The sequence below is a fragment of the Sinohyriopsis cumingii genome, chromosome 10, assembly GCF_028554795.1.
Source record: "Sinohyriopsis cumingii isolate HCF-2022 chromosome 10, ASM2855479v2, whole genome shotgun sequence".
In the NCBI taxonomy this organism is placed as follows: domain Eukaryota; kingdom Metazoa; phylum Mollusca; class Bivalvia; order Unionida; family Unionidae; genus Sinohyriopsis; species Sinohyriopsis cumingii.
Window position 1 is genome coordinate 30,612,279 of NC_142970.1, and position 20,519 is coordinate 30,632,797.

The 20,519-nt window shown below is 33.9% G+C and overlaps 1 protein-coding gene across 3 annotated transcripts in view; it reads right to left on the reverse strand.

Moving 5' to 3' along the window:
* Positions 1 to 4,928: 4,928 nt before the first annotated feature.
* The window catches only part of LOC149789831 (uncharacterized), a 66,907-nt gene continuing 51,316 nt past the window's right edge, over positions 4,929 to 20,519 (reverse strand). For 2 of the 3 annotated variants that reach the window (XM_089971831.1, XM_089971830.1), the window contains exons 4-5: positions 16,013 to 18,671; positions 4,929 to 11,889 (exon numbers count right to left, since the gene is read on the reverse strand). In XM_089971831.1, the coding sequence (XP_089827957.1) occupies positions 11,387 to 11,889; positions 16,013 to 18,671 (3,162 nt within the window). In that variant the 3' untranslated portion in view covers positions 4,929 to 11,386. The remainder of the gene's footprint in view (positions 11,890 to 16,012; positions 18,672 to 20,519) is intronic. The other variant, XM_089971832.1, reaches the window with a different exon arrangement.

Consider the following 20,519-nt stretch of genomic DNA (forward strand, 5'->3'; position numbering starts at 1 on the left):
AGACTGTCTGATGACAAATTTCACAATGGAGAGGAACAGTAACAAAGCTTCACTCTACTCCCTAAATAAGAACACTCTCATTAGAAGAAGACTTCTCAAAAAAAGGCAAAGTACCTGACAATAAAAGACTGAAAAGCTTCTGTGTCCCTTAAAATTTTAATAGGGACAGGATTGGCTGATTCTCCCAAGAGTGATATAGAAACCTTCGATATGAATGGTTCATACTTCTCCATAATAAAATTAGACTGTGGTTTATTAGACCCGACAAATGTATTGCTGTCAATACATGACCGTGACCTCTTAGAAATAAGAGCATTTGGAATAGGTCTGTCTCGATTCTCATGCCTATTTTTCAATTTGTAGCAATCAGAAATAACATGCCCATTCTTCTTTCAATAGGTACACGTAGTAAGTGACAAGGATCTTGAGTCAAGCTTATCTGAAGCTTTGCCAGTTTGTCATTTAGAAGGGCTTTTATTAGGCTGAAATACTTTTCTGCCAGAAAACTGTTGAGTAGAAGTCATATTTACAAAAGAAACTTTATAAGCATGAGCAGCATCTTCCAAGGTTTCGATCTTATGCTCATTAAGATATATTATAATGTCACTATGGACACAGTTCTTAAACTCTTGAACCAATATTAGTTGTCTGAGACTCTCATAATCTTTATTAACCTTTCTAGAAGAGCACCACCTATCAAATTGTTGTGCTTTATCCCATGCAAATTTGACATAGGCCTGGTAAGCATCTTTTTTAAAAACTAGTTTCTGAATATTTGTTGATAAGCCTCAGGCACTAACTCATAACCCATCAAGATATAGTCGTTAACTTTATCATAGTCAGCACCCTGTTCCAGTGACAGTGAATTGTAAATATCAATAGTTTTACCAGTGAGTACCCATTGTGTTACATATATCTGATTTAATTCATATTTATTTTAACATTATTGTTTGTTTGTCAGCTTTAAAACATTTATTTTCATTGTGGGAATAATAAGGTTGAGATCAAGGTCATGCTGGTTACGTGACCCTCAACTTGTAAATAGTCTTTAGTGAAGTAAAAAGGTTTCTCTCAGAGTAAAATGATTGATTTTTTATCACGGTCATACTGGGGTTATGTGATTTTTTATATGTAAACATGATCATGTTATACTCCACTTCGCAATTAAGCATTTACGAAATTTCGCATTACTTAGTTTTAATAGTGATGCTTAGAGAGAGAGAGAGATCTCAGTCTGGCTTCTAAACACTGGGGCGTAAAGGTGTTTATTTTCTTGTATCACTTTGGAATTACATTTTAATATTTATTCAAGTTATCTGGATTCAAAAGGATTAATTTGTTGTTTATTTTTGGAAATATTTTTGAGTGCTCATGCATAATTCTTGAACAAAGAAATTTCATTAATTTAAACACCTGATTATTTCTTGTGTTTCTAAAAGGAACTGTACACAACAACATTGAACAGGATACAGACAGCATATGTCATCGCCTTCCATCTTGGATTCTTCATTGGGACTAGAACTTGAAATCATTATAACATTTTATTATTAGGACTTCTAAAATTTTATTCATGGAATATTCTTGGATTATTTTTGGATTTGATTCTTAAAACCGTAAGTTCTAATATTTTCTTTTTTTTACAGTATTTTTTCAGGGGAATAAATTGTTACATTTTTGAAAGCTTGTTGTTTTCACTCTTTCTTGTGTTGCTGTTTATTCGAGCCTAAATACGTAACATATGAATTATAATAACAGAGTCCAGTGCTCTCTTGGCCTCTTAAAGCTCTCAGTAATACTTTTAAAACGAAGAAACTATCTGTCTGCTTCTTCTTCCAGAAAAGGAGGTACTAACTTGACATTTCTTGAAACATCAAAAGTAGGGAGTATTTTTCCTTTGCTAGCTCTAATTCTTTTATTCGAATTTTAAATTCAATCTCCTTCTCTCTTTTTCTTCCTCTTGAGACTGCACTTTTCTTTCTCTCTCCTCACTGTTTTTTCAACTCCAATCGTCTTATTTCCATCCCTTTCTGAAACTGTATTTGTCTTTCACCTCTCTCTTTCTGAAATTGCATTCGTCTTACTTCCATGTCTCTTTCCATTTGTATCTTCTCGAACTGAAACTGAACCTGTCTTATCTCTAATTCCAATTTTTTTAGCCGTACTTTTGTTTTCAAAATTTCCAACCACTCCTAGATAAAATAAAAAAATCTCTACCGTTGATGACATTTTAGAAAAAGCTTGCCGACTTCACTAAAGTTTCCAAAAACTAGTGGAATTTAAATTTTAAAAAAACAACAACAAAGTTTTCTGAAATATTTTACCCAACATTCAAAATAATCCGACGAGCGCCCAATTCTAATGTTACGTGTTTATGCCCGAATAAACAATAACACAAGATAGAGTGAAAACAAGAAGCTTTGAAAAATTTAACAAATAATTTATTTCCCTGGAAAAATACTGTAAAAATGAAGAAGAAAAATAGAAGAACTTACGGTTTTAAGAATCAAATCCAAAAATAATCCAAGAATAGTATGCAAATAAAATTTTAAAGTCATAATAATGAAATGTTCTAATGAATTCAAGTTTGAGTCCTGACGAAGAATCCAAGATGGAAGGCGACGACATATGCTGTATCCTGTACAGTGTTGATGTCTACAGTTCCTTCTAGAAAAACAAGAAATAACACTCCGGTGTTGGAAATCCAAACATACGTTTTAGGAAATGTCTTTGTTCAAGAATTCTGTATGAGCACTCTTATATTCCCAGAGAAACGAATTAATTTTTTAGAAGACAAATAACATAACTCGAAAACTTGCTACAACAGTAGAAAATGACTTGGCATCAGTGTGTTAAGCCCACAATGAGATTATTTCTACAAAACAATGATTATATAGCAATTTTGAGACACAGAATAGGTACCCATATGAGGGTCACGTGATCATGTTTACATCACATAACATGGCCCTGACAAAAACGAATCATTTTACTCTAAGAATAAAATTTTAAAAAGTCGCTTATTTAACTAAAACTATTTACAAGTCTAGGGTCATAATCCAATACAGCCTCGATCTCACTCTTATTATTCCAACATTAAAAATAAATTTTAAAAAATACTTGTTCACATGGCTGTTACTAGTTTTGAATTAAGGTCAGGAACTAGGTCAGCCTTAGATGTTTACAATTAGAGTTAGGTTAAACAGATTTTCTGAGAGAAAAAATTCCAAATCACATAAACAAGATTATTTTATAATAGCATGTAATAAAATAAGCAAACTTAAAGCTGGAAAAAAAAACAATAAAATTGAAATGAATATAAATTAAATCAGATATACGTAACACTGTCTATGAACTCAGTGCAAGTGCATTGAAGAAAATTTCATGATTAGTTCCATTTAGAAATGATGAATCTATACTTTGAAGCTAATTTTATTTAGTTCCGTTTGGAAATTTTCTTATATGTCTATGAATTCAGTGCATTGAAGGTAAATTTATTTAGTTCCATTTGGAAATAATGTAATTTTCTTATATATGTTTATGAATTCAGTGCATTGAAGATAATTTTATGATTAGTTCCATTTAGAAATGACATCACTTTCTTATATCTGTTTATGAATTCAGTGCATTGAAGGTAAATTTTAGTTTCGTTTGGAAATAATATAATTTTCTTATATATGTTTATGAATTCAGTGCATTGAAGATAGTTTTATGATTAGTTCCATTTAGAAATGACATTGTTCATATCTGTTGATGAACTCGGTGCGCATCATGTTGCTAGACCTATTCTGACTTTATGATTGATTCATCATATATCAACGAATACAAAAATCTCATTAACGAAATTATATTTTCAGTGCTCTCACCACACCCAATCCTAACCCCATTTTATCCCACTAAAATTGTGTCAGAAATGAGCAGGAAGCCAACCCTATCTTGTCTGTGAATAAATGTCACAGGTATCATTCCTGAATCTGTTTGTTCCATCATATACACATATTGCATTTATTTTGTTATATGAATAAGAAGAAAAAATCTTATTATTAATTGCAGAGAGAGAGAGAGAGAAGGAACAGGACCATTAATTCCAGCAAGTTAAGAAACCCAAAATCTCCCCCCACCCTCACCTTGGAGGATGACAAGGATAAAATGGACACAGGTTTGAATAATATGCCATTGTCTGGAAGTGTAAAAAGGACAACTGCTTGCCCCCTCTCAGCACATTGCTGGAAGGTAAAGTGCTGGATGTATATTCGCATCTTCCCATGAACAACAAGCTAAATTATGATGTGATATGACAAGCAGTTCTACAAGAAGTTTAACTACAATAAATCTGAGAACAGCCAAACATTCAACCAGTTTTGGATGAAAATTATTTACAACAATGAACTGCATGTGATATGGTACAAATTACATTTGAGGGTCTTACCAACTTTATACTCAGAGACTTGTCATTAACCAAGTTTGCTGAAGGTTGGTGATGTACCCAGAATGTGGTCTAACAGTATAATAAATTAGGCAATCAGCCTAAAGACCAGAGACCTACAGAACACATGAAAAATGGTGCTAATTTAAGTGGAAATTTTTAATCTGGAAAGGTTGCATATTTTAACGACAGACAATGTTACACATTTAAGGAGTGTGGTCACATCTCACCTAATTGTCCAAAATGAGAGGCTTGTCCAAGGAGTCACAGTTTCTGTTGTAGCAGGGGTGGTCAAGATATGCCAAATGTGTTGATTTACAGTTTTAATTTGTTTTTATGTATTGTGGTGAAGATGGTTAAGTATAAATGGCAAAGGAAGGGAATCTGGGTTTCATATAGGGAATTTTAAATTATGCTAATGAGAATATGAACCAAGTACGAGTACAGAATTTATAGAGTTTTGTATCTCAAAATTCTAATTACAAAAACAAAACATAAAGACGGTTGGTCCCTAGATTATAATTATTTTACTTTATTTTTCTCAATATATTTTATATAATGAAACTGCACATTTTTCAAGAAGCCACATCAAATACAAATCAGACTTAATTCATACTCTTGTGCATTAACATGCAAATTTGAATTATTTTGTTACGTAAAAATAACCTAAATGCTAAATAACACAGTCATATCATGGACGATTTGTAATATTTCTATCACACAAGAAGTCAGTGTGTGCGTGATTTGGATTTTTAACATAGCTTTAACAATTTTTCAGTTATACTGCTACAATGTCTGCGATGTAACAGTTTATAGTAATGTCTAGCATTGGGGCATCATGCCGCATCATGTAGCATGATGTCCCACCCAGTCACATTATCCTGACACCAGGCCGACCAGTCCTAACACTAAGCTCTTAATTCTGAATGCCAAGCCAGGCAGCTGTTAGTACCATTTTTGTAAGTCTTTGGTATGATTCAGCCAGTGATCAAATCCACGACTTCCTGCATCTGAGGCGGACACTCTACTACTAGGCCACCAGAGAGGTCTCACAAAAAGTCATTAAATTTTTAAACATAAACAAATCACAATGACTACATCTTGCCTTTTAACTTTTAGATATTTACAGGATTTTTATGCCATTTTCATAATTTGATGAAGCTATATATTTACGGCATTCTGATGCATGCTACATGTGTCCTGTAGCATAGATAAACAAGGAAGGCTGGGAGGCTGATGACAATATTTTCCAATGTTGCATAAACCTCATATTACACTCCTGAAAGTAGCATAATGTATTAAATTTCTAACATGTTAACATTCTGAAAGAAAATCCAAATGCAACCAAATTTTGACAAAAAGATTCATTTCCATTTCCTACAAACAGAAATTTAACAGAAAATATCTTTTACACAAGTTTCTTTTATTTAAAAAAATTATTGTAACAAAGCCTACAGTTTGCATACTTCATACTTCATACTTCATTCTTGAATAAAGTAGGTCAGATTAATATAAAAAAGAAGTATATTTTACCATTGAACATGCTCTGGAGAAATAAATTTGTTGCTTCAGTTACAATCTTAAGCAATTTATACAATTTACAAATACTCTCATTAATCTTCCTTGTCCTGGCTATCTCATCTGTGTTTACAGATAACATTCAAGAAACATTAGCAAATTAAATGTCTGAAAGGTTTAATTTCAATGAAAACATTCAATAAAAAAACTATATACATATTTTTCTGGACATCTGATATAAAGGAAAAACAAGGGATCTTTCAAATGTTGTACATCAAAATAATACATCTGATTAATATTTCAAACAGATACATATAGTATTAAATAGATAGGTCTTGAGGCCACAGGTTAGATAACATCATAATAAAAATACTTTATCAAATGCTAAAATAAAACAGGTCAGGAACAGAAAATCATACTTTATATGAAAGGGTACAAGACTGGTCACAACAACCTACTTTATGCCTGTTCTTTATATGCAAGCATGTTATAATCAAAACCAACTCTGTTTTCAGACAGCAAGAAAATTTCATCCTTGATAATTGCTGTACAAATCTAAGCAATTTGCCAGTAGGGATGTACAGGAAGCAAGAATTGTTCAACTATGTGTACAAAGAGTTATACCTCAACTGACTGAATATTCTTTTTTATGAAACACTGGTCACCAACACCTACTTTGTGCATGATCTTTTTTATCTTTAGTGGTTTACAATTATTAAATGGAATGATGTAGGTAAACTGGATGCCGAGAATTGTAGAATATTCAAAATCAAACTAGTGCAAATGCAGAGGACTTGTAGAGTTCAGGTCATACTACATTTAACAGGACAAAAGGCATGAACAAAACTCTTGAGAAATAAATAACAGCATGACCATAAACAATTAATAACCTTTTAAATATGTGTAATATTCATGATAAACTTTTTAAGTCTTTTCTTCTCTTTATCGTGGATTATAAAGAAAAGTCATGAACATTTTGAGTTAAAGCAATCACCTTTTTGAATTGTTCAAAGTCTGACAGTTCCACCCATAAGATATTGTATTTTGTACTGGTTGAATTTCAAAATTAACAGGAGTTCATTGAAGGGATGGATGCTCTACTGGCCAAACATAATTTAAGATAAGACCATTTCTTTTTATATCGGATGTCAGATTGGCACCATTTTCATTTATAATAACAAGACATTTAGGACAAACAAGACATCTGGTGGAATCTCCACCTTGATATGATATTCTGCTCTGGATTTTCAAGATGGCTGCCATGGTAGCTATATCAGATATTAGACTGGTACCATTTGATTTTAGGACCACCTCTAGACATCATAATTAGACTCTTGGTGAAAGAACAATATCAACATGACCTAATATTTATGGCTAGCAGTGATAACAAGAATTTCAAGATGGCCAATGTCATGACACATTTTTGCTAGTTCCCTAGCTGGTCCAAAACAGGTATAGACTAATTATGACTTAAAAATACAATAAAGCCACAAGTTAGGCAAAGAACTTTATTTTGCAACATCAAAGATGAATAAAATCACAATAGAGGGTAATTTTCACCATAAAAATGAAAAACTGCAAACAAAATATGAGAAATAAGAAGCTTTCCAAGCACATAAAAGGAGGCAACTGATCTGACTTAATCATGTTCACAGGATTAGAATCTGCATTATGTCACTTGATCTATCTTGACTGGCCTTTCAATGGTCAAAAAGACAGAAGACCTAACTATAGTTAGTACCTTATTATTAGAAACAAAAACTATTCTTAGTAAAAGAAAGTAAACACAATGCCATAGGCTTTTGAGGCATGAAATCCCTCAAAACCAAAAATTACGTTCAAAATCAAAAAGTGAAGTGCACTCACTTTTGATGACAACACTAGAGCAATGTGGAATTAGTTCTACTTTGTACAAAAACTATTAACTTACTATTTCATTAACTTATTTATTCATTCCCACCTCCACCCCCCATTAATTTCAATACTAGTATGCTAAAAAAGCAAAAAAAAAAAAACAATGAACAATATCTAACAAACTCACTAAGGGCTATTTCAGTAAAACATACCTGGGACCCAGGGAAGGCTATTTTAATGTTGGGTACTCACCCACTGAATATAGAATAACATGAACTATGAAAAATCAAAGTACCTGACATATAGTTTTTTAAAAGCTCCCTTCCCTGGGCACCAAGTATGTTTAAATGGAACAGCCCTAAATTAATTTATGTACACATCAATAAAAACAACAAGTATTATAATATTTTCTGATATGACAGATATAAACATATTACATACACGACTCAATGTGAATAAATACACTAGATACAATACACATCCAAGTATGTTCATATGCAGAATAAGGAGTCAACAGTAATCTTGATACATTATTAGTTTGTACAATTATCTTAAGTAGTTGTGATATTAATCATTAGTGTACACATCAAGACAGAAGGAAGAATGCTGAGTTTAATGTGCACAAGCCAGAAATAACTCATTCAATAACTATTTGTATGGTGTTACATGTGTTTAAATAAGTGACACCCGATGGGTATGATTTTTTTCCTTAGTAACATACTTTATAAGGAAAAATAAATCAAGTGGTGGGGCATTTTTCCTAGTACTTCTATTCAAAGAACCAGTCAGAATTGTTTAAGCTGGCAGATATTTTCAGATATGGATCAAGCCACACTGGCTCAGAGGAGAGTTTACCTGACATCTAATTAGCTCAAGCCTGCTACTAGTGTGTCCTTGGTCAAGGCATATTACTTCAACAGCTTCAAAAATAAGTAACCCACTTGTCTTGCTGTGCTTTAAAACACAAACCAAATAAAAAAAATGGAATTATGGTAGTGTTTTAAAATAGTCTATTTGACTCAAGTATTAGACATTGTAATTTAAACTTGCTGTATTAGTGATGTAAAAAATGTGTCTTCTAGGAGTTTGAACAGAAAATGTCAGATAATTCTGAACTATGAGAGACATGTTTTAAAATACCTCAGACAAGTTTCAAATGTGGGACACTGTGCCTTGAATACTCCATATAAGCTTTGACACTGAAAGGTTTTTAAATGGTGAATTTTCTCAGTGGCGAATACAGAATGTTACTAATGAAATTATGAAGGTGTTTGTAATATAATTACATGGATAAGACAAACTATTTTCCTGAATACATGCACTAATGTGTTCATTCATGTGGAAACCTATTGAACTGCTCTCTCTCATTATGTAAATTAAGCACACATAAATGTAGGAATTCATTAAACCAGTAGGCAGATATCAATGACATTGATCTCTCTCTCTCTCTCTCTCTCTCTTTCTCTCTCTCTAAACAAACTATCACAGGAGAATGGTTGTGCAATATATAATAAAAATTAGTTTTTAGTTATTTACGGTTATAACAATCTTAATGTTATAATGATTAAATATACATCAGGCTAAATTAATTTACATAACCACACACCACCAGAGGTATCTTATGGTGCTTTAACGGACAGCAAATTTCCATTATTTTGTGTTAATAGATGATCATATATTATAAGTATGATCTATTAAATAGTTATACAACACGAAATAATTTTTATTTTGTACTAAAGTTTTCATAAAGTGAAAATGGAGTTATCACAAAAGTAAATCCAACACTGAATAACCATACAAACAGGTTTAAGAAACCAGTCATAAATATGTACATATATTTGAAAAACTATAGATTTTGTCGTCACATCAATGATACTCTATGTACTCACTAAAGGTGAAACAATACACCAGTGCCAAATATACAAATCCAAGATACACAGCTTACAATACATTATCAATACACAAATCAACTTGATGGTCTTTCTATCTTTAGAAGGTATGTCAGTAGCAGGTAGTGCCCATTTACCTATGTTGATGTAATGATTGTATTTCCAGTATGCACATTACTGACCAAAATATTCGTAAAGAAAAAGTCCAGGTGTGGGAGTGTATATGAATAACAACAAAAACGTACTAACTGCAAATGTGAAACAGCTATCAGAGCCAAAGCTACTCTTTTTTGTAAAGAAGGAAAACTTTTGACAACACTCACCCTTTGTCTACATTTAAAAAACCCAAATAAAATGTCTGCAAGGTGACAAACTCATGTGGTTTCAAATCTGCTCCACGCAGATTCTGTGCTAATTTGATTTATCCTGTTGGCACTTCTCGTCATTAATTGAATATCTCAACATAAAAAGTGACATTCAAAATTTGCTCCCCATGTCTGTAACAACTTCACAGATAATGTAATAACAACTACTGCATGAAGTTTTCCCAAATAATTCCTGAGTGTAATAACTATATTAAGTTCTGATTGGTGGTTACTGTATACCCTGGACAGGAACAAACAATAACCACCAATGAGAATTCAATGTAACATTTATCACTGAATGGCACACCAGATGTGTATCAATCAAATTATATTAATGTAGACAATATACAAATCAACTGAGTAACTTCATAACAAAAGTGGTTATTAAATGACAAGCATTTCATTACATGGGGAACACAACTGAACCGTTTCCTTTATGCTGAATATGCAGCTGGGATAAGATAATTAGCATGGAATCAGCAAGGTGGGTAGAACATTACAAACCATGTCACCTTGTGTTAATTTGTAGAGGGTAAGTGGGTGTTGTCAATAGATTTTTCTTTGTAGCTTACACAGATGAGTACATGTGCCTGTGACATATGTCTCAAATGAATTTTCAAGTAAAATAATGAAAACATAACTAACAGTTATTCTTAACTGCTGTTTTGTATCAATTCTCTACCTCTTGTACTCATGTATGTATCAGCAGGGCAAAAGTAATGCTGCCTCAATGCATGGATGAATCATTTCATTCCAAGTACTCACTCATTAGTCCAGTCCAATTGTAAACAGAATAGACCCTAAACTTACTCCTAACAAACTGCACAGACCCAGATTTGCAGGGACAGTATGCACCAGCAGATCTGAGTAGAAGCAGCTTGCAATTGGATCTAACGTATAAGTTAGTAAAGATGGTAAATTTACTCTTTTCATTTAGATCCAATAATCATTTGAGAGATTTTCTGTTGGCATGGTAACCCATATGAAAATGTAATAATAAACCAATTGTAAAAAAAGATACAAAGCAATATAACAACATGTGCTGTTACACTTAACAGCTTTCAGTAGAGAACCAACAACTGTATCAAATTATTAACTGAAAATATCATGAATTTGTATATATATAAAAAAATTCCTGTAATTTTCTCCAGCAATTAATATAAACAAGATCCAAAAAATCAATGAAAACTTGAATGAAATGTTCATAAAATGATGAGAAAACAAAATGACAAGTCTTAACAAAGTGCCACTAACTATACCTTATTATCAATCTGTTTTAGTAAAACAATTTTTTAATGTTGAAATGTGCAGACATAGAAATCTGGTAGAATTAAACATGTTTATTGTCCTAATCTTGTCATGTAGCACTCATTACACAAGCCTTGGTTTTGAGAGTTTCCAAAATTCAAACATCCCTGGATGATGCACTTGGATTTGCTTTTCTGGCTCCGTTCAAGGTTTGTCAAGGTCGCTGTGAAGTTATCTTCCTGTGTCCCTGACCTGTGTAGAAAAGGCTGTAATTTAGCACTAGTGCTAGCAGAATAGGTCACCTGGGAGATTGGGTTAGACGACCTCTGACTGATGGGATGGATCAGTTGTTGACTAACAGATGAAGCATTCCACTGTAAAATTGGGGGAACATTTAGTTGACCTGTGGTGATTTTGGATCTTTGAGTGTTCTCAAAGTGAGCAGTGCACATATTTCCTGTGGCAGGATCTCCATAGCGATCACAGTTTCTTACTGAGCACTTGGCAACTATAGGGGCAGTATGGGGTCGAGGTTGTTGTGGTGCTGGATTGGATCGAATAGGAGCTGTCACATTCTGTCTACCAAGTCTAAAATCTAAAATGAGTTCATGAATATATAAGTGTACATAATATACTGAATTAATTAATATGTCTAATTACTTATTGAAAAATGTATATATCCTCAAAGCATCATACCAATTGAATCTCACTTAGGAGATTAACTCTGTGCAGTGGTCACATGTATGGATCGGAGTTTTACATAAATAAACACTGAGGCTACAACTTATGTTAACTATGTTCAAGAAGAAAAAAATATGTCTGTCTGTCTGCACCTCCCAAAAACTGTAACTGAACAAAAATATAAGACATAACTAAATCATTTCAAATCTGAGTTAATCACACCATGTGTTCAAACTCTGCATTTTGCAATTGTATATGGGAAAACATTATTTACAACCAGACTATCTGAAGCTCCAAAAATGACTTCAATGTATTAATTTTGCTTCAGTGTGTATGTAATTATTTTAAAAAGACAATGACAATGTATTATCTTTGTGTTAAAAAAATGACAGACTACATCATCATTTGATCAGTACACAACATCAGTATTAAAAAGAAGGAACACTGTCTAATGTATTTTTTTAATATTAGTCCACATCATTCTTCCGATTAATGTTTTATGCATAAGTTAATGAACAAATGGGATAATTGTCAAAAACAGAGTCAATGACAAACAGCCCATGAAAGAAACATCTAGATCTATGAGACAGTATTCTTACCAAATTCCATTGAAATATGTTGAATGGCTTTTGAACTATTCTGATTAGAAGCAAAATATCAAATGTAAAATTATTAAGTTAACTGACAACAGCAGTAACTCTATCCAAACCAGTACATACAAGAAAACCTATAAAAAGCACATCTAGATCTAAGAGACAATATTCTCAGCAAATTCAATCAGAATATGTTGAATGGTTCTTTAGCTATTCTGACTGCAAGCAATATTCCAAGCTTCCATACTATTATGCATATTTGATTTAATTTGTGTTTAATTTTATTTGATTGTTTGTGGGGCTTGGAATCTTTTTATTTTCTTTACATGTCCAGGGAAATAAATAATTGGTTAAATTTGTCAAAGCTTGTTGTTTTCACTCTTTCTTGTGTTCTGTTTATTCGAGCCTAAACATGTAACATAAGAGGCTCCAGCACCAGCACTTCCATCTGGTGCCCTAACAATGAGGTAGCTCAGATTAGTAACCACATTGCTCAGTGGCTGAATTGATACAATGACTATCACCAGTACATCAATACCATACATCAAACAAGTCATGCTGAATTTTTGCAGTTTATATCAGATTCTGCGAAAGATGAACATTTATACCAAAATCCAATGTTTTCAGAGGTAAATCATGAGTTAAACATTTAAAAAAACTTTAAGATTCTATTTTATGATTTGAACTCTGGAAAACAATACAGCATGATCATGGTGTAAAATATGATTATCAAAGTTAGCTACACTAGCAAACACAATAAATCTGTATCTATTTATTATCCCATTTATCTATCTGTCTCCTATCCACCTGAGTGTATGTCTTTACCAAAGTCCACCTGTAATGGTAAGGGACCAAATATAGCAATGACAATAAGTAACCATGACCATGAATTTTGACCCCAATACCCTATTTAGTCACATGTATAATATCCAATTACAAATAGCACAAATCCTGGTTTGAAGATCATAAAACTCCAATTTTAAGATTAAAACTTAGTTTTCACTATCTGTCAATTCAGAAAAGATATTTCAAATGTGAAGTCTTGTTTGATTGGTCAAAATGAAATCTCAGGCTCAAATTTGAAGTCAAGAGTTTTATGATTTCCAGGCCTGATCTGCCCTCTCATAATGCACGGAAATCACATGCCAAGTGGGCAGCCAAGAAACAGATCTAATGGTGTATTCAGTGACATCACGTCTGGTTATACATATTAGCTATGCAGAGTTCATGCAGATTTGGAAGTATAAAATACAAGAACATTTTAGAACTTTCCAAAACAGATGTAACAATTTTAAAGGACATTATTCCTGACAGATCATAAGACAGTATGAAGTGTTTTAAAATATTTTTTTCATACATTTCAAAACAACAAATTATGGATCAATTATGCACTTCATGTACCACTTATTTAACTTAGGATATGGACTTTTCTCTTTCAATCAATCCCCCACCTCCCATCAAAATTAGTCAAGACTACAACTGCTCCAGAAAAATGTGCATGTGACATTTCATCTCCCTCTAAAAATTCAAAGACATTCAAGTATGTTTTTGACTAACACTTTAGTTTTCAAGCACTTTCAAGACACTGATTCTGTCACCTTAAATATCAAGCACTTTCAAGGACTAGATTTTCCCATCTTAAATATCAAGCAATCTCAAGGCCCTTATTTTGCCATCTTAACTATCAAGTACCTTCAAGGCCCCGATTTTGCTATCTAAAATATCAAGCACTTTCAAGGCCCTGGTGTTTCTATTTTAAATATCAAGCACTTTCTAGGCCCTGATTTTGCTATCTTAAATAACTGGCACTTTCAAGGCTCTGATTTCACTATCTTAAATATCAAGCACTTTCAAGGACTAGATTTTCCCATCTTAAATATCAAGCAATCTCAAGGCCCTTATTTTGCCATCTTAACTATCAAGCACCTTCAAGGCCCCGATTTTGCTATCTAAAATATCAAGCACTTTCAAGGCCCTGGTGTTTCTATTTTAAATATCAAGAACTTTCTAGGCCCTGATTTTGCTATCTTAAATAACTGGCACTTTCAAGGCTCTGATTTCACTATCTTAAATATCAAGCACTTTCAAGGCCCTGATGTTTCTATGTTAAATATCAAGCACTTTGTAGGCCCTGATTTTGCTATTTTAAATATCAAGAACTTTCAAGGCTCTGATTTTACCATCTTAAATAACGACTACTTTCAAGGTTTTAAGGATCTGTATGAACCATGTTCATGCACAAGGTTCATGACCAAGAATCAAAGGACAAGTTCATCTCAATTTATTCCCTTTTATAAACCAGTCTAAGATGGAAATCAGACCTTCAAAAACTTGAATTATTAATGAGCAGAAGCTCAACAGATAGCTCAAATATATGGCATGAGTCATTATCTTAAAGCAATGTTGGATAATCATGATATGTAGGTAACACAGACCCAGATTTTGTGTGCAATACAAGCTCTTCCAAATACTGTTACATACTCACATCACAATGTAAAGTGCAATATCTTATGGTACTGGAATTAGATCCAAAGACAAGATGTTAATGATGTTTAAACTTTGAAAGTAGGTTGCAGCCACACAACATTCTCGTACAGCATAACTTCTCCTCAAGATACATCCATACTGCAGGTCTCATGAGGAGTATTTTAGAAAAGAATACAGCCCTGATCAGAAAAACACATGGAGAGACAGGTAGATATATAATGGCAAAGTAATCCCTACACAATTTCTTTCTTCATATTAGAACAATTTATTATCATGACTACCATCAAGTGTCTATCATAATCAATTAGGAATGAAATCTGACTTTATCATCCCTCAAACTTGTATGCTTAAGATGGGATATGTATAAACGTGTGACCATGTGTGACTACTGTGAAATCAATTGGAACCAGATTGGCTACCTTTATGCAACCAGCCATATGTACACAATTTATGATAAGAAAAACTATGTTCTTACAGTTTTATAGCTGTTTGACAGGTTTACATGAAAACTATAAATATATTCATGGAACTGGAATGCCTGGAGACTGACCAAAACAGAAAGCTTAACCTCACTGTTACAGAAGAATGGACAGCTGGACAAAGGTACATAACATAAATGCCCAATGATGGGGCATACAAGTTCTTTTAATATAATCATTTAGAACTTTTGCAATTCTTATTTGTTGTTCTCGTCAAGTAAAAATTGAACAACTTCACTGCATCTTGAGGTTAGAAAACAAGAGCTAGAAAAGACTTTTATAATCTCCTCTGAGTTGGCAAAGTGCAATTATACATATAACTTTCAGTGATGACAATGGAGATTTTACATTGACGTATATGAAAGTCATGCACTGGCAGTGTGCATCAGGGTGCAGTTTGCACTGTGATGAAATTTGTCAAAAATTATAGCAAAACAATAATTGCCAACTAATTTATTACATGGTAATTCATACCAACCTTGTTTGGATTTACTAGCATGTGCCTGCTCCAGGATCTCCTGACATTCATCACACAACTTCTTGGGTGGATAAATGAGTTTACCACAAGTTTTCCCAGCACACGCGACCTTCTGTTTGGAGCTGGTCACAACAGGGTTCATCCGTTTCTCCTCCTCATTTGTCAGGGCCACTCCTGGGCAGGACAAATCTGCAGCCGAGTTTGGACCAGGGATAGCTGTTTCTTCATTGTCAAGGTCACTCATGGCTTCCCGTCTTGTAGAAGCCTTTGTGTAACAATGATAGCATAATTCCAATTTATTGTTTTGCCTTATGCCTTGACATCCTGGGGTGGCACATAGGTGTTTCTTTTCATTTTTATGAGGATAACTATTAGCCCCTGTCATAGTTGTAATCTTCTTACTTATTGGTGGAGATTCAAGGGACCGTGATGTTGGATTTATTGCTGGTGCTGGAAACTGACCAGCAAAGTTGAAATCTTGGATTTTAGTGGCTGATGATTTCTCTTCCCTTAGATTCATAATTTGATTTGCATTGATGTGAAAAACCAATTCTGAGGCCTCATCATTTGGAAATCGTTTAAAGTTTTCTTTCTCTAGTATGGTACCCTCCCCAAACATAGATTTATTATAACATGACTCACACAGGCCATTATTACCAGGCATAGCATTACCTGAACAACCCTCTGCTTTACATTTGTGGGCTTTGGAAAAATTAGGAGCTAAATGACCTGTTGCTGGGGTACCCAGTCTTGGAGAAATCCCACCACTTGCAGTAGAAGGAAGAACAAACTGGACTGGTTCACAAATCTTTGGCTGGCTTGTATCCATTCTAAGATTTCTGAAAGTTGGTTCTACTCCTGAGGATGTTCCAGCCAATTTTGTAGATTGATCTAGTCTTTGTATTTTGTCATGGCATTCATGACATAGTGGTTCAGTATTCTTTGACACATGGTTTCTGCACCCGTCTGCAGGGCACATCTCATCCTTCATTGACATAAAGAATTCCTGTGATGAATATGTTTTGTTGGTGGGCCTAGAAGATTCATTCTGTACAGTTACAGCCTGTGCTACGTTTAATTTCTGGGCAATTAATCCAGCTTGAGAAATGTTTACACCCATATGTGGCTTGTTAATTACTGCTTGCTGTTTATAATCCAACCAACCTGTATTTGGTACTACTCCGGTGGCTGAACCAGTCAACTTTGTATTCAAGTTCTGCCCCAAAAAAGCCTGTGCAGGTTGAGAATTTCGCTTTTTCTCAAAGCATTCATGGCAGAATGGTTCAGTATTTCTAGATACATGGTTTCTACATCCATCTGTAGGGCACATCTTCTCCAGCATTGACATATAGACTGGTTCCTGTGATGATTCCTTTCTGTATGTAGGTTTAGTAAGTTCATTCATAACAGTTTGAGTCTGTGCTGCATTTATTTGCTGGGTGTTTGCTCCAACTTGGTAATTGTTTAAACCACTGTGTGGCTTCTTAATTATTGCTTGCTGCTGATTATCCAACCATCCTGCAGTGGTTTCCTGTATGGAAACATGAACATTCTCAATAGCTGTTGACTGAGCTTGAGTAGCTTTGTGCTTTTGTATCTCTTCATAGCATTCGTGACAATAGGGGAATGTTGCTTGGGAACATTGAAAATCACAACTTTCGGTCTTACATTTTTCTGGCACAATAGATAGGTCTATGTAGCTATCAGGTGGTGGAATTGTTGGCATTGGAGCGGAAGGTTCAACACCAATTGCATCATTCAGACGTCTCATTGCTTGCTCTTGGTTGTGATATGTCAGAGTGTAGTCCTTAAAGCATTTGGAGCACAAGTTATACATTTCCTGGCTTCCATACATCATACAGCCTGTTGTCAGGCACTTCTTTCTACTGGATTGTCCCGCCACTGGTTGGTCAATTTGTGGAGGTAGTGGAGTTTCTATTACTGGTGCTGGCCTCATGATCTTGGCATAGGTTGGACCTCTGTTGTTGTCTTGCAATTCTGGCAACTTCATTGGCGCCGTAATGTTCTGTTTTGGTGTTATAGCTGGAGTTGGTTGAACAATAGGATTTTCTGCACCATACTCCTGATCAAGCCATTGTCTGAACTTTTTCTCACAGTCCTGTCTTAGATCCTCCATTAAATTCAACTCTTCTGGCAATTTTCTTTTTTCCAGTCGCACCGATAGGATGGGCCTGATGGAATCTGTTTCAGTAACCACGGTTTCTGTCATGTGAAGGTAGTTTTCCAGTAGTCTGACAACTTCTGGTTCCTCACCAGGAAGCAAATAATGCACCACCATCATTTCCAGCTCATGTGTGACCAATGGAACAACATCCATTCTTGAGCTGGATTCACCATCCTGTGTGACAAGGGGTGCGAAGTGATTCATATTGTAACCAATAATGACTGGAGTCTTGACACATTCTGCAGGAACTGTTTCTAATGGTAGATAAATCCCACCAATATTGCTTTCTTGTAAACTCTGTCCAAAGATATTTCTTGCTCTTTTATCAGCAAGAACAATAACTGGGCGACGTAATAAATTTGACAAAACATAGAGATGAAAAGACTCTAAAGTTGCATATGGCAGCATTTCCCCCTGCTGTTGTTGTATATCGGCTGCAGCTTTCACGATTGATTCCCATTCAACTGAAAATTCCTGCAATATATAATTATCTTAAGTCAGATCCATTTAGAATAATACCATGTCCATTTCAATAAAAAAACAAATAAAACATACATAAGAAAAAGTACATGGTGGAAAATAAAATACAAAAGAACAAATGAGGATGGGTATTACGATATTTGTAGATTTTTTTGTCTTTTATGCAACCTTTCATTATAACAAAAAAAGAATGTCTGCTGGTACAATGCAAGGTGCATTTTTCAACTTTTGTCAAGAAAATAAAAATTATATCTGTCAAGTTTAGTTTTAAAAAAATAAAAGAAGCACCAGCAGTGTTGACGAACATTTTACAATAGAAAATTATCATTCCTTTATTTAATATGTTAGGGATAACCTATCAGCCATAAAATACTACATGTCACTCACCAAAGCAAGAGGTCCAAGCAAGAATGATATCGCTTATCTGGCTCACATAACTTTGTACTTTCACCAAGCTGGCTTAAACAACCTAGATAAACTATCTTCCCTAATTCGTATGTTAATTATCTAATTTCCTGCTGAAACTATTGCTGGAAGTCATCCAAAATCAATGATGATATAAACCAATTTACAAAGTTGTATAGGAACTGGATGAGAAACATAGTTTTTATAGCTACAGCAGTAATGAACTCAGCCAGTCAGAGATGCAAGGTATCTCATAAATATGCACACATCTCACTTATTATATAACCTCTCTATGATAGTACAAGCTCAGATTTAAATAAGTTTTGCAAGAGGTAACAAGCTCAGCCAATCAAATACAAGGTTACCTCAACAATACATGTTGATCAAACTCATCCAACATAGTGATAATATTAACATTTTTAATCAAAATCTGATCAGAAATATTATTAATAGATTGTTGACAAGCCCAGCCAATCAGATGCAAGGTCACATCAAAATAATATGCATGAATTTCACTCACAAATCAGTCATAATCATGCTCAACCAAGCTCATCATGACACATATCTTTTTACCAATTTTGATAAAAATCCTACAAAAAATAGTCTCTTAAGCGGTACAGATATTGTCTGCAAGACCACTTCATGCAAAAAAATCTTGACAATATCAGCTTTTCTACCAAGTAATATTATACTTGCATTATAAATACAACCTCTCAAGTAGTAGCTCAGCCAATCATGAACAAGATCTCATTCTTATCCAAAGATATTAATTATAATACAAAACAAAAACAAACAAAACATTGGCTATCATGATGAGAAAAGACAAAACTGAATTGGAAGTATGGCTTCCAGAGTGGTAATGAAATGAACTAGAAGTATGGCTTCCAGAGTGGTAATAGGCTCAGTCATGAATCAGATGCAAAATCATCTCATGAATATGAATAGCTCTATATTTTGCAAGATCTTGACGGTATAAATCCTTATATTCCAAGCCAGGTCTAAATCGGACCAGAAATATGGTTTCCAGAGTGGTGACAACCTCAGCTAATCAGATGCATGATGACATTATTAATATGTGAATCTCACTCATTATCCAACCCATCCAAGATCTTGACAATATAAGCCCATATTTTAAATCTGTTCAAAAGAGATTCAGAAATATGGCTTCCAGTGCAGCAACAAGCTTGGATAGATGATACATTACTGCATTTGTATGTGTGCATCTCACTCATTACTGAATCAAGATCTTGCTGATACATGCATATATCCCAAGTTTGATCAAAACTGTATCAGAAAAATGGCCTCCAGGGTGGTAACAAGCTAAACCAATCAGATGCAAGATCATCTCACTAGTATGCATGGATTTCAATTCTTATCAAGATAATGAAGATATAAATACATATTCCACATCTGATCTGAACTGGATCAAAATTATGA